The 14915-nt window shown below is 41.3% G+C and overlaps 1 protein-coding gene and 1 long non-coding RNA gene across 6 annotated transcripts; one reads left to right on the forward strand and one right to left on the reverse strand.

Annotated features, from left to right (window-relative positions):
- Nucleotides 1-323: 323 nt before the first annotated feature.
- LOC135661070 (uncharacterized) lies at nt 324-5630 on the reverse strand. Of its 3 annotated transcripts, none has more exons than XM_065176501.1 (12): nt 5335-5630; nt 3879-4117; nt 3739-3796; nt 3237-3364; nt 3001-3157; nt 2609-2906; nt 2434-2503; nt 2256-2349; nt 2024-2136; nt 1425-1715; nt 1170-1364; nt 324-973 (listed from the first exon to the last, which is right to left on the reverse strand). In XM_065176501.1, the coding sequence occupies exons 2-12, from the start codon at nt 4059-4061 to the stop codon at nt 539-541; spliced, it is 2022 nt and encodes a 673-aa protein (XP_065032573.1). In that variant the 5' UTR covers nt 4062-4117; nt 5335-5630; the 3' UTR covers nt 324-538. The 3 variants fall into 3 exon arrangements, with proteins under 3 accessions (XP_065032573.1, XP_065032561.1, XP_065032533.1); XM_065176489.1 differs by having other exon boundaries at nt 5316-5629; XM_065176461.1 differs by lacking the exon at nt 5335-5630 and adding an exon at nt 4345-4558.
- Nucleotides 5631-6777: 1147 nt separating this feature from the next.
- LOC103994261 (uncharacterized) lies at nt 6778-8559 on the forward strand. 3 transcript variants are annotated; one of them, XR_010515462.1, is made up of 5 exons: nt 6778-7066; nt 7183-7487; nt 7618-7691; nt 7804-7854; nt 7985-8559. It is a non-coding gene; the product is annotated as an uncharacterized LOC103994261 (long non-coding RNA). The 3 variants fall into 3 exon arrangements; XR_001978117.2 differs by having other exon boundaries at nt 7183-7535; nt 7804-8559; XR_001978118.2 differs by having other exon boundaries at nt 6780-7066; nt 7804-8559.
- The last annotated feature ends 6356 nt before the right edge of the window (nt 8560-14915 follow it).

Consider the following 14915-nt stretch of genomic DNA (forward strand, 5'->3'; position numbering starts at 1 on the left):
TGGTGGTCGACTCGCTCGATCAAATCACGCTCAAGTCGAATCCGAAATCGACGGCCGACATTTACCGACGGATAATTAATTTTTTGGAAAAGAAAATAATATTAATTGTGTTTATGATGGCAGACAATATCAAAAACTTCATATGTTGTTAGAAGCTATAACAATGTACAGTTGGTGAAGTACACGTTCATATCTTGGTTGACGACTAATAAGCCAATGATCTCAGTGACCCAAAAATACATTACATCTCAGACGCCGGCTCTCATCAGAATGCACTGCTAAACAATGGAAATATAGGCTTCCTTTTCTCTTTCTCTCCAACATTTTGCTGTCCCCAATTGGAAGCCAACGAGAGATCGATGTTCATGACACCATAGTGAATATGGTCATGTCGACTTCCTACTTTAGGATGCTTCAGAGGATTCTGGTGAGCCAGAAGCGCATCAACTTGATGGTATCAGTATCAGCATCTGTTATCCTGCTTGTCACTGATGATGGCTTGCAATGGTGGCAAGTCTGTGATGATGAATATCCATCCTCATCCTATTGTATCATTCTTCATGATCGACCGGTGTTGTGATGCAGCTGCGACCGAATGGGGGCCTTCATGGTGGAATCTACCGCCCCGCAGGCTTCCCGGTTGTTGGTGAGGCTTTGCTTTGGAGGACGACGATGAGGAGGCGTTAGCAAGAAGTTGGTGTTGTGATGATGATCCACATTGCATTTGTACAGGTGGGGAAGATGGGAGAGTTGATGAAGCCTGAACAATTCGGCGGGTGGAAGCAGATGAGTCATGTAGCCGATCGTTCTGCAGCGCTGCAATGCCCACGAGGGGGGATCTGTATTGGGCAAAATGAGCCTGCCATATCTGTTGCTGCTGGTACTGTTGTTGCAGCTGCATGTTGCCCATGGTGTCATCCATTTGCGGTCCGAAGAATGGGTGGCCTACATAATTAGGTACTTGAAGCTGCACCTATAACCAAACAACAAGTTCTAAGTAACTTGAAACAATAGAAAGAGATGCAAATGTGACATGCCCAGATTCGACATGAAACCTTCCTAAAACATGATCCGCAACAAGCCATGGTGGACAAACTAAGTTAAATGTTTAATGAACTTGAGTTTATGATGCTTTCCAGTAATCGGTTATGTTCGTAGAATTGGAGTACCGGTTGAGTGGTCGCAGCTACTAGCTTCTCTGAGTAAGGTGAAGCATATGGCACATGAGGGAAAGGAAATGGCACAAGAGGATGATGTGGAACTTGCGCACGTAGAAAAGGAGAACGAAGCTGCCCCGCAGACTTTGCTCCGTTTGCGAAACTACTAGCATTGCCATTTCCCGATAATGAAGCGAAATCACAGGCCTGAAGAAGATGCAGCAGTTAGGAACAGCAAGATACGTAAAAAGAGAGCGCAATCACTACCTTCTTTTGCTTGGCATCAGATGAGACTGAAGATTGATGAGCTGACATATATCTTCTGTCACATAAAACTTCAACTCTTCCTTCGTGTTTATTCCTCTCGGCAACAGAATTTTGTAACCCAACTTTCTCATCATTTGCTGTTGCACACAATTTTGACCCATCCATGGGCCTCGATACCTCAGACAGCAGTAAAGTCTTGCACTCCTCCTTTTCTTGATAGTTCTTGATAAGATGGCCTATGAACACATGAATAGCACATTTTTTCCAAGATGATACTACATCAGGCAGAACCTGCATGCAGAAAACCATGAGGTAAATTCTGTATGAGAACACCATCCCGTCGAATAGGCAACAGAAATCAATTGATGCAGCTATACCCCAATTAGTTGTAAACCGATTTCATTATGCCTTTCCAATTAAAGCTAAAAAAGTCTTAATTGCATCCTAACAACGATTTAATGTTTCAGCACTATGAAAATGACAATTTTAGCATTCTAGTAAACACAGCATATCAACAGTGTAGTCCATGATTGTGAATCCATCCAAAAACTAGAGTTGAACTACAAAAGACCAACTGTTTTGTGTCACACATGTAAGACCTTTTTAGTTGGAAGATCGATTCTGCTTGAAACTAGTCTAGCAGCACCAGTGGCAGAGCTTGGCCAAACTGCAGTATTGCTTGAAGAAGGATGGATATGCAGTGGAACAATTCCTGACGAATACAAGCAATGCAATAATCAGTTGAATCAGAAACCAAAATACATGTAACATAAAAAAAAACATTAGAAAGTATTTTTCATGTAGATTTTCTTTATGATATAAAGGTCCTACCTTCCTGGCACACACGGTTTGCACTATTTTCACTGTTACACTCCACTTGCTGAACTTTATTCCCCCCCAGTGCAGGTGATTCAACATGTCCGTTCTAAAAGTATTTGAGATGAATTAATTCTCATCACAGGAGGCAAAAACAAATGAACTTTCATCTCGAGTCAGCGATAAGTATTACTGGTTGTAGCATATCTAATTTGCATGGCGGAATGGCTGTAAAGGCATCACATTGAGTCGGATGCAGTGCTCTACCACAGAACAGAAAGATATGGCGAACTTGATAAGAACGACATCAATTGACAGTAAAAAATATTGTAAAACCACAAGCAACATTACACACGCAGAACCACCACCTATTTCCAGTTGTGTGAGGCAGAACATCTGATGGGCTTGAAAATTTTGCAAAATATCTGACACTACTCTCTGGGGGTTCATTTTCGGACAATGGAGTTATATGAGTGCCATGTTCCTTAATTCGACTCATGTCTGAATCGATAGTCTGCCTTGCGCAAACGGTGAGAGGTTGTTTGGAAAAGACATTTTCTTCCTCCATTGTTTCATCTAATGGTTTCTCCATACAAGAAGAGGGAACCCTAATTCCACTGGCGATGCATTGTTGCAAATGTTGTCCTTCACCCTCTTTTTTTGGAGCTGTTAAATCATATGTTTTTTTTTAAATTCCAAGCAACAAAATTTAACCAAAGAGAACATATATCACCCGAAGACAAAAGTTGTGAAAATTCACCTTCTGAATGAGGATCTGCAGTAGCATTATTATCCTGGTGATCTGACAGTCTCCTATTTTCTTTGTCTGGAACTCGGGTGCCAACGGGTAGCATTCTGGATAATGCACACAAAGCCTCCACAACTTCCTCTTCATCCTTGGTTAATGAGTCAAGCAGCTACTCAAACAGTAAACAAGAATAATTTATCTCAGACCTGTAGTCATAAACCAAACTTAGAAAAAAAAAGGGAACAAACCATGGTCGGTTCGCATCTTCTACCACCATTCCCATATAGCACCTCGACTCCACTAGAACTGCGATGATGCTTTTTCGTGGCATCTGGCATTGCACGAGACGATGACTGGCTGCTGCGTTTATTGATTGCTGAATAGGAAAAGATCAACAGATTATCAACAGTTAAAATAGATTAAACAAGACAATAATATACTAAAAATTGCAGTAATTTCAAAAGGTGGAGACCACACAACTCGATCAAAATACATTATGGTTCTTGGAAACTAAAAGGCATCGAAACAAACATTTTGTATCGGCAATCTCCTTAAAGGAACTATGTATTCCCTATAATTATTTTTGGCAATGACCAGAGAGATACTGCATGCATCCTCACAAAGAACCAAAAATTGAATAAACAGAAAAAGTCAAGATTCCAGTAATTTATTTTTGAGAGAAAACATAAAAAATCAAAGATTTGGTAAAGATGGTTATTAGAAAAAGCAATGCAAAGCAGTTCCTCAAACCTGATCTCAATTTCCTCGGCACGGGTGCGGTGTCAACAGCATTGCTATCCTCAGCGACCTTTTAAAGCTTAAAGATCAGCCACATATAAACATATCAATAGAAGCAATCGGCCAAATGAGAATGGGCAAAATGATGAAACCTTTCCATGGAGCCTAACTCTCTTCCTACTATTTAGACTTGTGGTGGCATTGGCACTAAGATTTGGCCTAGAAGAATCGCCCTCCTCTCCCTCTGACCTGCCTCTTCCTGCTTCGTCAGACGACTCATTATTGTTCAGCCTACACCTTGGAGCCCGGACATTCTGCTTCCTCCACCTAACCATGGCCGAATTCCCATCTACTCCATCTCCACTACTACAGTCACCATTATCATTTGAAACTGCGAAAGAACAAACAAAACCAAATCTTTATAACATCGAGCAAGAAAATACTGCGAGAGTACGAAGGAGGAGGAAGCGGAGCATGCAAGGGACAAAAGAACAAACAAGCTGGTAGACAGATTAGCCAACTGGGAAAAGATATAACCGCAGAATGATTTCTTGGTCCCTCAGAAAGTAAATTAGAAGGGGGATGACGGGCAATTAGGGGAAAGTGATTGCTAAGCACCGAGAAGCGAGGAGCGACTCATTGTGCTTCTTCGACGCATCAAATCTCTGTCCTGGCCTGATCCCGGCATGGCCTCATCGATCAGACGGCCTACCTCATCTCGCCACTGTGGGAGAACGACACCCAGGCCCAAATGAATCAGATGAACGGGAAAAAAGAAGGGATTTTTAAGCATGCTTCTTTGAGATTTACACCATATCTACTCTGAGAGAGAGAGAGAGAGAGAGAGAGGGGGGGGGGGGGGGGGGGGGAGGTAATAAGAGAGAGAATATCGCGTGAAAGACGGCCCTCTTTTTTCCTAATTTGAGGCAAATGAGAGGTTTTTGTTTCCCCTTGCGGGTTTTCAACAATCTCTTTATCGGCTTAGGCGCAGCTTAATCTCTCAGCGTTGGCATTTGGCGAAGGGACTGAGACCAGAAACGAGTAAACTACTAGCATCAGCGAAAAGCAGCAAAAGATGAACAAGAATGAGTTGGAACAAAAGGAGATGAAGACAAAACCATATAAAAGAAACAACAAAGATAAAGGGGAAATAAAAAGAAGAAAGAAATGGGAAAGAGAGCTTTGTCCTGTCGTCCTATGAGCTCATCGGAATCGGGTTCCCAACTCAAACACAGACTGTGGAGGGGGCAAAAGAAGGGAAATTTCGAATGGACATAGACCAAACAAATAAAGCCACCAAACTCCAACCGAGTTCGATCTTAATCCCATCTCCAACAAACCCCAAATTGAAAAAGAAGTCCTGCGCAACAAGTCACAACGGAAAGAAAGAAATCGATCACCAACTCCATCCACAAAAGACAAAGAATGCCAAAGAAGAAGAACGGAAGAAAGGAAGGAAGAAGGAAAGCCCTTCACACCGATCAAATAGAACACACGTCTCGAGACACATTCGTCAAGGCTCCACCTTTCCATCTTCTGATGGAGGATTGAAGCGCAAGAGAGAGAAAGAGAGGAGGCAGTCCCAGTACCAATGCATCCAGAGCCCACCGCAAGAAACGAAGATTCCCCGTTTCGGTTTCAGGAAGCCCCTTTCTTTAATCAATCCGAACCCACCAATGGAGCAGCGGCAGTGAGGAGCGCTCCAAAGAGGCGAAAAGAGCGCAGCTTTCTCTCCCTCGAAGCAGCGGTCGTATGTTTCTCGAAACGGCCCCTCAATCTCTCTCTGTCCCCCGCTCGGTGCTTTAATACGAGCACGAACGTCATCAAGACGGATCCGACGGCTGACATCCGCCCTTCAGATCCCCACCCGACCGCCTACATCCGAATCCCACCTGTCACCCCCTGTCGGAGGCGCCCCCCGAAACGATCACCGTTCAAGCACCCAACACATCGTAATCACCAACCGTAGCGGAAATCCACTGGCTATAACAGCTGTTTCCTGTTCAAAGCATCCCTCGGGTACTCTCTCTCTCTCTCTCTCTCTCTCTCTCTATATATATATATATATATATATTTGTGTGTGTGTTTTCTTAATTGTCCGATTTTTCAAATGATGTTTATTTCAGTCATAATTTTTTGTTTCATCTTTTTTCTTGATTGGACTAGAAAAATGCAAGGATAATAGTAATATTTAGTAATAATTAGAACCTAAACTCTTTTTGATAATTTTGAAAACTTAAAGTTGTTTTTTTGATAAATCAGGCACTCCTTTTGGCATATCTTTTTGGATTATTTACTTAGAGAAAATTCAAACTAACCAAAGCTTTCTTAATTTGCATGATTTGTCTAAATTCATTTTTGCTTAGTCATCTATCATTTTGTTCTTGATTAGATGAAAAAAAAAATAGGCAAAGAAACCATTAATGATTAGTTAAAATAAGAAATCCAAACTAATTTGGAATTGAAAATTCTCAATTTGTTGTTGATAGATTACTCGCCCTTTCTCTGTGTTAGTGAACCTTTACGTCGTGACCGAGTTGTCAACACAACTCGGTCCATATGCGTAAGGTTGCCCATGCGGATGTTTAGGTCACGTCGACGTCGGGTCAGGTTATGTCCAATTATTGTCTCCCAAGCGCGGTTCCCCCTTGGCGGGTTACTACTGTTTCGTTGTCAGTTCGTCGAGGTCGGGAGTGAGATTTCCCGACTCGACCCTTTCGAAATTCAAATAAATATTGTAGAGTTAAGGGGAGTTGAGTATCCCTCTCCCCCTTGCTGATCAAGGAGTGTTAGCTTTTATACCTGTAAGAATGAGTTGACTATATAGGGTCAATTAACTACGACCGACTTAAGCTTTTGTGCAAGTGCCGATCGACTTGCACGGATCGGAACCGCGCGACGTCACCTCGAGCTTTCCGAGATGACTTTACCATGATAATGTCGTTTATACGAAAGGGGCGACGAGCGGTTATCCGTCACGGGTATGCTATGCGCCACATCAAACTTTAAGTTTCACGTATGCATTATCGTGTGTTTGCTTGTCTGGTCCACCGCGATTCCAAAATGTGTCATATCACTTTGCATAGTCAATAATCGATTGATGGCTCTAAACGAGGCCAATCCATTCCCCTCCGTGCTCGCCAAAGGAATCCGATCGTGCACCGACGGCCCAATCGATTGATGGTGCTGCGGCGATCAAGTCAGACCCTTGGTCACCAATTCCCTCTTCTGCCTCTCTCTCTCTCTCGCTCTCTTTCTCTGAGGCGACTCATCCTCTCTCCGCACGGCGACTCATCGCGGCAAGACGGCAAGAGACGAAGCATCGACCATCCATACTATGGTACAATGTTATTCTTTCGTCATTGTAATCTTTATTTTCTTTTCCCTTTTGTTTTAGGGTTTTTTAAGGTTTTCTTTTTTCTTCGTTCGAAATCATATGTCGTCGGCGGTCATCAGCTCCCGATCCGTCACAGGAAGATTCGATGCCGTCGGCGGATTCCGGTGAGAACCCTGACAGCAGCGAATCCGTCGGCGGCGGTCTCCCAATCAGAATCGCTGCCAGCGGCGGATTCTCCCTGCTAGTGTCGGTGGATTCGCCGCCGCCGTCGACGGATTCTTACCGCAACCTTCCCCTGTTTCCTATCCGCGCCTCCCATCCTCCTGCCGCCTGGTTTCCCGCCGTCGTTCACTCCTTCCCTGTGTCCTCTCTGCCCCCTTCCCCCTGTCGCCGACGACTGTGAAGCCGGTTTCCGCCGCCGTCAGTAAGAACCCCAACTATGGGGCCATGACACCACTCTCTTAACTTTCCAGTAAAACTTGTTTGCCTTCAGATTTGACTCACTTCCCGTACTATTCGAGTTGGAACTTATCACGTGATTCTTCTGATGATAGATATCAACGGACCAAGAAGAGCTCAAGGAAACAGAGAGCCAGGTCAGGGAAGAAGTATATTGGATCCTAAGATGGTATCTCTCTCTCTCTCTCTCTCTCTCTCTCTCTCTCTCTCTCGTGTTGTAAGACAGACACCGAGAAAGATGAATTTAGATTAAGAAGGCAAGTATTTATTGCACTGTGCAGGAAAAGCAGTGGGTTCTCAAGAGGAGTCTCAAAATACAGAGGAGTTGCAAGGTTTAAATTGCTATCTTTTTGCTTGTTCCAAATCTTATCAAATAGGATAAACATGCATTACTATTATGATTTATGGTGATGCTGAGCAGCTGACTCACCACCATCCTAGTCTGCTTTCCTTTTCATGCAGATGTATGATGGTTAGGGCTGCCATGACCTAATTCTTGCTCGTTTGAGTAAAAGAGAAGAAGAAGAAGAAGAAAACTATGGAGTAAATGTTGACTTTGTATCATCATTTTTATGTTAATTTTATGGTATTTAAAATATATTTTTAAAATCTTAGCAAGAAAAATAAAGTCAATAAGTCAAAACAAAAAATACCACATATTTTAGGAAAGAAAAATTATGCCTTTAGACATCTGATGTGTTTTTATATTTACTAACAATATTATCTTTTATGTTTTGTTAGAAAGTCAAGATAGGAAAGAAGTTAACTAAAGATGATGTTTTTATTATTGGTGATGAAAAAAAAAAGATAAAATGTCTGTGAGTGAGGATGCAACAAAAGTAATTGTTTGTATCACTTGATCTTTTGAGAGAAGCACTATAAATATTTTTTTAATAATTTTTTGATATTTTATTATTCAAAACTTTCAAGAGAAAAATTCCCAATCTGTATTATATGACATTGGATGTACTTAATTATTGGTACTATGGTTTTTGTATAACTTGATCTAGTTAATAAAAAAATTATCTTCCTTTTCATGAATTGTGAGCTATCACTGTGGTTAGTATGTATATCATGGTTTAATATTATGGTTGTATTTTCATTAGATAAATGTATCTATTTATATAATTATAATAATAATAAGACGTAAATTATTACAGTTGAATAATTGTAGAAATAATTAAACTATTACTGTGGTTGTCTTTTTGTTGGATAAAAGCATCTATTACTGGACTCGAATAATCACAGTAATAGCTAAACTATTATTGTGGTTTTCTTCGGTAGGGTAAAAGTATTTATTATTATAGTTGAATAATCATAATAATAATTAAATTAATATTGTGATTTTTATTCATAGGATAAAAATATCTATTACTGTAATTGTGTATCCCCATTGATATATGAATTATTTCATTTATTGAGAAAAAGTATTTATTATAATTAATATAGTTATATCTTCACAATGACATTTATTATTACGATTTCTAACTACAAGAATAAATCTTATTGTAGTTAAAACCATAGGAAAACTCATGAGGAGCTGTTCGCTTTAGGCGATAAGTGTAATCGTACGATTTTGTCCTTTTGGAACATGTAAATTCTAAAATGTACTCCTACGAGTAAGGAAGATCTAACGGACTTATGAGTTTTTGATTTTCATATTCCTCAATTAATGTGGAACTAAAAATCGTAGTTACAAGATGACAAAGGTATCGTAGTGGTACGATATGCTTTTGTACATAGGTGCTGTGCTCTTTTAATACTTATTTGATTAGTTTTGTTATTATCTTTTAATTATTATTTTTTTTCCTTTGCCTCTTTTTTTTTCCTTCTCTATTATTACTCAAAAGAAATAAAAAGCTTCCTCAAGTTTTCATCAACTCGTTTGCAGCAGTATTTTTTTTTAATTAGAAATTTTTTTATTACATCAAATAACATAAATAATGCTGAATTCAAATATGAGGTTTATTATTTATGCAACATTACATAAATCAATTTGGACATCTCTACAATTACTAATGACCCGATCATGTAATTTCTACAATCCTTTTCCTTGTTTTATATTCACCAACTGCTCGACGAAATTCCCATCGATTCATCTTCTCGCCATCCAAGTAACATCGAAGTTGCTTCAGCTATCACCATGAACAGACTCCAACTAGCTGTGTTTCGAGCCACAGCTTCACAACGAATGAATGTAATATTTATTAGTCCCAAATGGGACATCTGTCGTGGCAACTGATGCAGCATGTTCACCTGCCACTGTCCACCCGCATGACAACTCGTCAAAGCCATGATCGAGTTGGAACCGAGTCTGAACGTACCGCTTTGTTTATGCTCTCAGTGCCGAGTAGGTGACGACTTATATAGCACAGATCGAGACGCGAGCCATGTTTTAATGATACGAACGTGGCGCCTGTGCGACTTTAGGAATCAGTCGGCTCGGGTTCATCATAATTGGACCAGCTGTAGGCTTCTTGTTTGCTTTCTCAACCACTCCCATTAGTCTGTTCAGTAATAGCAGATGAAATAATTAGATATCAGTCTAATTATTCTCGTAGCAATAGCGTCATCCTTACGTTTGATCCAAAAGAACTCCAGCGCTCGTGTGGGAAAGGCGGACCCCACTGCGTTGACCAGTTGTTGACTTCGGATACTAGCACTTTTACCAAACTCACTTATCGAACTCAATTTATATGGATCACATAAATAACATATATATTATTGGACGAATTTCGAAAAAAATTCTTAAGTTTGAGAAGTTCTTGTAGGCTAATTTTTTTAATTAAGTCAATTACCTCTTTTCGCTCAAAATAATCGCTCACGATACAGGCACAATCATGCACAAAAGATAATAAGTGGCTACGACTTTATCGTTGTCGAACATCAATAGTCATCTCCGTCTCCTGTAGGCCTTCCTTGCTAGTGACGAAGGCTACACGTCTTTATTATCGCTTGTAGACTCTCCCCATCGTCGACTACAAGTGAAGAAGAAAAGTTGACTTGTATAGTTGCACCATCGATCGTAAGGGAGGGTGTTCTTGATTGAAACAAAATACAAAGAAGAAGATTGCAATGAGTTATTGAAACAATACATAATACTCCATATTTATATATATTATAATGGAGAACTTTCCTCAACATTGGAGGATTTTTCATATTTCCTCATGTAGTTGGGGAGATCTTGGCTGTTGTTGAGATTGTTATCATGGGAGATCTTAATTATTATCATGCCCGACGGTGCTTCTGTCAATGACACCAATCTTAGACCGATGTGATGAAAGCGATTTTTGAGTGAGAGGCTTCGTGAGAGAGTTCGCTAGTTGATCAACTGTATGTACGTGAGAAACACGTAGTTGATGTCTGACAACTTATTCTCGCACGAAGTGAAAGTCGATGGCTATGTATTTCATGCGTGAGTGGAATACCAGATTGACGCATAGATAAATGGCTCCGACATTGTCACAATATATTGTAGGAGTAGAGGTAATGTTGATGCCAAGTTCCTTGAAGAGATTCATGACCTAATTGAGTTCTACAACAGCGGTGGCTATGGCATGGTATTCAGATTTAGAACATGCAACTGTCTTTTGTTTCTTAGAACTCCAACTGATTAGATTTGGTCAAAAGAAGAGAATATACCCCGATATTGATGTTCTGTCATCAAAATTCCCTACCCAATCAATATTAGCAAAGGCGTGGAGATGAAAGGAGGAGTGTTTGCGGAAAAAGAGGTCATGATTGATAGTCCCATGAAGATATCGTAAAATTCATTTGACTGCATACTAATGCATAGTAGATGGGCGATGCATGAATTAAGATAATTTATTGACCGCAAATGAGATATCTGGATGGGTGAGAGATAAATACTGTAAGGAGCCAAGGACTTGACGGCATTAAGTTGGGTCTGTAGTAGGGCTTCCATCACATAGTTTGAGCGACTCGCAAGTAGACAGAGGTGTTGTTACTGCCTTTGCATCTTGCATGTTCATTTTAGATAATAGATCTTGAATATACTTTCGTTGTGATAGGAAGAGCCCGAAAGATGTGTATGTTACTTCCACTTCCAAAAAATAGCTCAAGGTTCCGAGATCTTTAAAGAGAAACGATCTACTAAATGCATGAGGAATACCTTGATTTTCATATGATTGTTGCCTGTGACAATAATATCATCCATATATACTAGAAGAGATATTATATTACCACTTTGGTGATGGAGAAATAAGGAGGTATCAGACTTGGAGTTGAAGTCAATTGATGCCAAAAACGAGCCAAGTTCGATGTACCAAGCTCTTGGAGCCTGATGAAGTCCATAAATAGCTTTTTGTAGTTTACAAATATGCTTTGAATAGCGAGAGTGGATGAAGTCAGGAGGTTGCTGCATAAAGACATCGTGCCCTGTAGAAAGGCATTGTTAACATCGAGTTGACGTAAATGCCAACCTTGTGAGATGGCCAAACTCAGAATAAGTCGGATTGTTATGGGTTTAACAACAATGTTGAATATCTCTGTGAAGTCAACACTAGGGCATTGATGAAATACTTTGGCCACTAGGCATGCTTTATATCTGGTTACGGATCCATATGGGTTCCGCTTAATTCGAAAGACCCACTTACACCCGATGATGTTTTGTGTGGGATGAGAGGGTACAAGGATCCATGTAGAATTATGAAGGAGTGCATCATATTCTTCACACATGGTTTTACGCTAGTATGAAGATTTTTGGGCTTGAGTAATTGTGGTGGGTTCAGTGGTCTCTAACGAGGATGTTATGATGATATGTAGGTCAAGAATTTATCGTGGTTTAAAGACGCCACTTTTGGAGCGTGTTGTCATTGGATGTCAAGAGGCTATAGGGTGTGTTGTAGGTATGGGCGGTGGAGAGGCACTAACATGGATTAGGGTAGGCTGAGGGACTTCAGTGCCATTGGTCCCAAGAGAGGATAAAGGTAGTGATTGTGTTTCCGAGGGAATGTCTTCAGTCGTGGGGGAACCTTGTAAAGAAGGGAGAGGCACAATGGAAGGGGTGAGGAGCTGTTGCACCGGGAGAATGAGAGAATGTGGATCATGAGGAGAAGAACTGGAGGATATTATGGGAGACTCGGTTGACGGGATTGATGACGTACTTCAGTGATGTATATGTGATGGAGTATGTCGCACAGTAGGAGACTCAGGTTTGTGAAACGGAAAGGTAGTCTCTGTAAAAATAACATGACGGGACATAAATACTTTTTCGAGATTAGGGTTCATAGCATCGAAAGATATTATGGTTAAGGGAGTATCCAATGAAAACACAAGGTTTAGATTTTGATATTATCTTATGTAAGGCATAGGGACGGAGCCATGAATAACATAACCATCCAAACACTTTGAGTTTTTAAATATTTGGAGATTTGTGAAATAATTTTTCAAATGGTGACTCGTACTCGAGAACTAGAGTAAGCATACGATTAATGAGGTAGACGGTAGCTTGAAAGGCTATAGTCCAAAAAGTTGGTGGTATAGAGGCTTAGTGTCAGAGTGTGAGACTAGTTTCAACTATATATCAATGTTTTTATTCAGTAGAGCCGACGAGTTGAGAAGTGTGTGGAGATGAGTTGAGGTATTATATACCATAAGCATATAGGCAGGATATGAGGGCTTGATATTTGCTGCCGCCATCGGAGTAAACCGCCATCGGAGTAAACCGTTTTAATTTTAGACCGAAAGAAGTTCTCGACTTATATGGTCACTCGTAAATATTGTCCTTATTTTGACCTCGGACTAAGGGAACCAGTATGGGTAATGGGGAGTTCGTTACCTTGTAAATCCGAGGTGGGGTAGCTGAAAGATTTGCGTGAGGCTAATGCGACGGAAGAGGAAGTCTGGGTCGAGTTCTACAGACTTTTACAGAGTGGCCAATTTTGTCACACAGCTCGCAGACAACTCTTTGTTGATCTATGTGATCAGGACGCCAATTTCTTATACTCATCCCTGAGGTCGTTAAGTGTGTGGATAATGATTTCTTCATCACTAAGATTATGATCTATCAGGGCCAAGTTATCGATAATAACTTTTATATTTTGTAGATAATCAACAATAGCACTTTCTTCTTATTTTGCTTACATAAGACTAGATAGAAGACTATCACATGAAGATATGAGTGGGGGTACGGATTGAGCGCTCCTGGAATGTTGGCGTTGCCCGTGGACAACAAAGAGAGCTATCGTCAGGATATTGCCACCTTTGGATAACTCGAAGGCGACGAGAGTTGCAACATTAGAAATAAGGCTAGAAGAAAAGGTAATGTGGCTTCTGCAAGCAACTACGATTACAGCAGCAGCGACACCACCGTCGCTGAACGTGTTTGCAGATTGCAATATTGTGAGATGCTGCAGCTTGCAGTTTTGGGAGAAGCTGCAGCTTACGGTTTTGGGAGAAGTCGGTGATGCTGTGAGCGCAGTCCCACTTTGGGAGAAGCCGGTGATGCTGCGGGCGCAGAGTGTCCGACGGATTTCTACGTGGCCGCGGGTGAGATCGAGGAGGCCGACGAAGGGGCAAGAAGGGCCGGAAGGGGAGTCTGGATGGGCGGCTGCGATGGCTTGAAGCCCGCCGGCTGGCAGCAGATCAGCCTTGAAGTCCGCCGGATCGCAGCAGATCAGCAGAGGACAGACGTCGGGGATGGCGGTAGAGTCGTACACCTTGACGACCTCCTCGGCAGTGTTGAACTTACCAAGTCACACCCGGACGCAGCGCCAAGGATCGCGGATCTCCGCCGAGAACTTCCCACGGCCGCGGAACCGCTTCACGCTCTCGTCCCCTTCACGGGAGTAGAAGAGGATCCATTTGGTCCTCGTCGTCGTTCTCCTTCCGGAAGGGAAGGAAGATGCAGCGGAGGAAGGGTGGCAGCAGCAACGATGGCTGCGGGATTATAGCTCTGATACCGTATGAAAACGAACGAAATATATAGAAGAAGTTGGTGAGATGTTGACTGTTATTGAAGTTGTTATCACGGGATATCTTGACTGTTATCAGTTTTCACTGTCGAAGAAGGAGGAAACATGGCTTGCAGATTCGCGATGGTGATGATGACGAGGGAAGATGGAGATAAAATAGTTTTTATGTGATTAGAAATATTTTATAATTTTTTTTACAAATTGAAACGTTTTTGAGAAATTCTACAAGTTAGAAATTTGTTTGACAATTCGTCCTATAGCATTTATGCAATTCTTAGTCTTGCTTTCAACCTCGAATAGTTAAGAGCCACCGCCGGTCTCCTGTGGTGTCGACGTGGTGACCACGGTGGGTTTCAGCTCACGTGACGACAAGTCTCATGCTTGATGGCTAGGATTGAATCCTCTGACCGATAAAGATTTATAACCGCATGATCTTCAACCGTGATCATCGCTTTCCG

Source organism: Musa acuminata, chromosome BXJ1-1 (assembly GCF_036884655.1).
Source record: "Musa acuminata AAA Group cultivar baxijiao chromosome BXJ1-1, Cavendish_Baxijiao_AAA, whole genome shotgun sequence".
In the NCBI taxonomy this organism is placed as follows: Eukaryota; Viridiplantae; Streptophyta; class Magnoliopsida; order Zingiberales; family Musaceae; genus Musa; species Musa acuminata.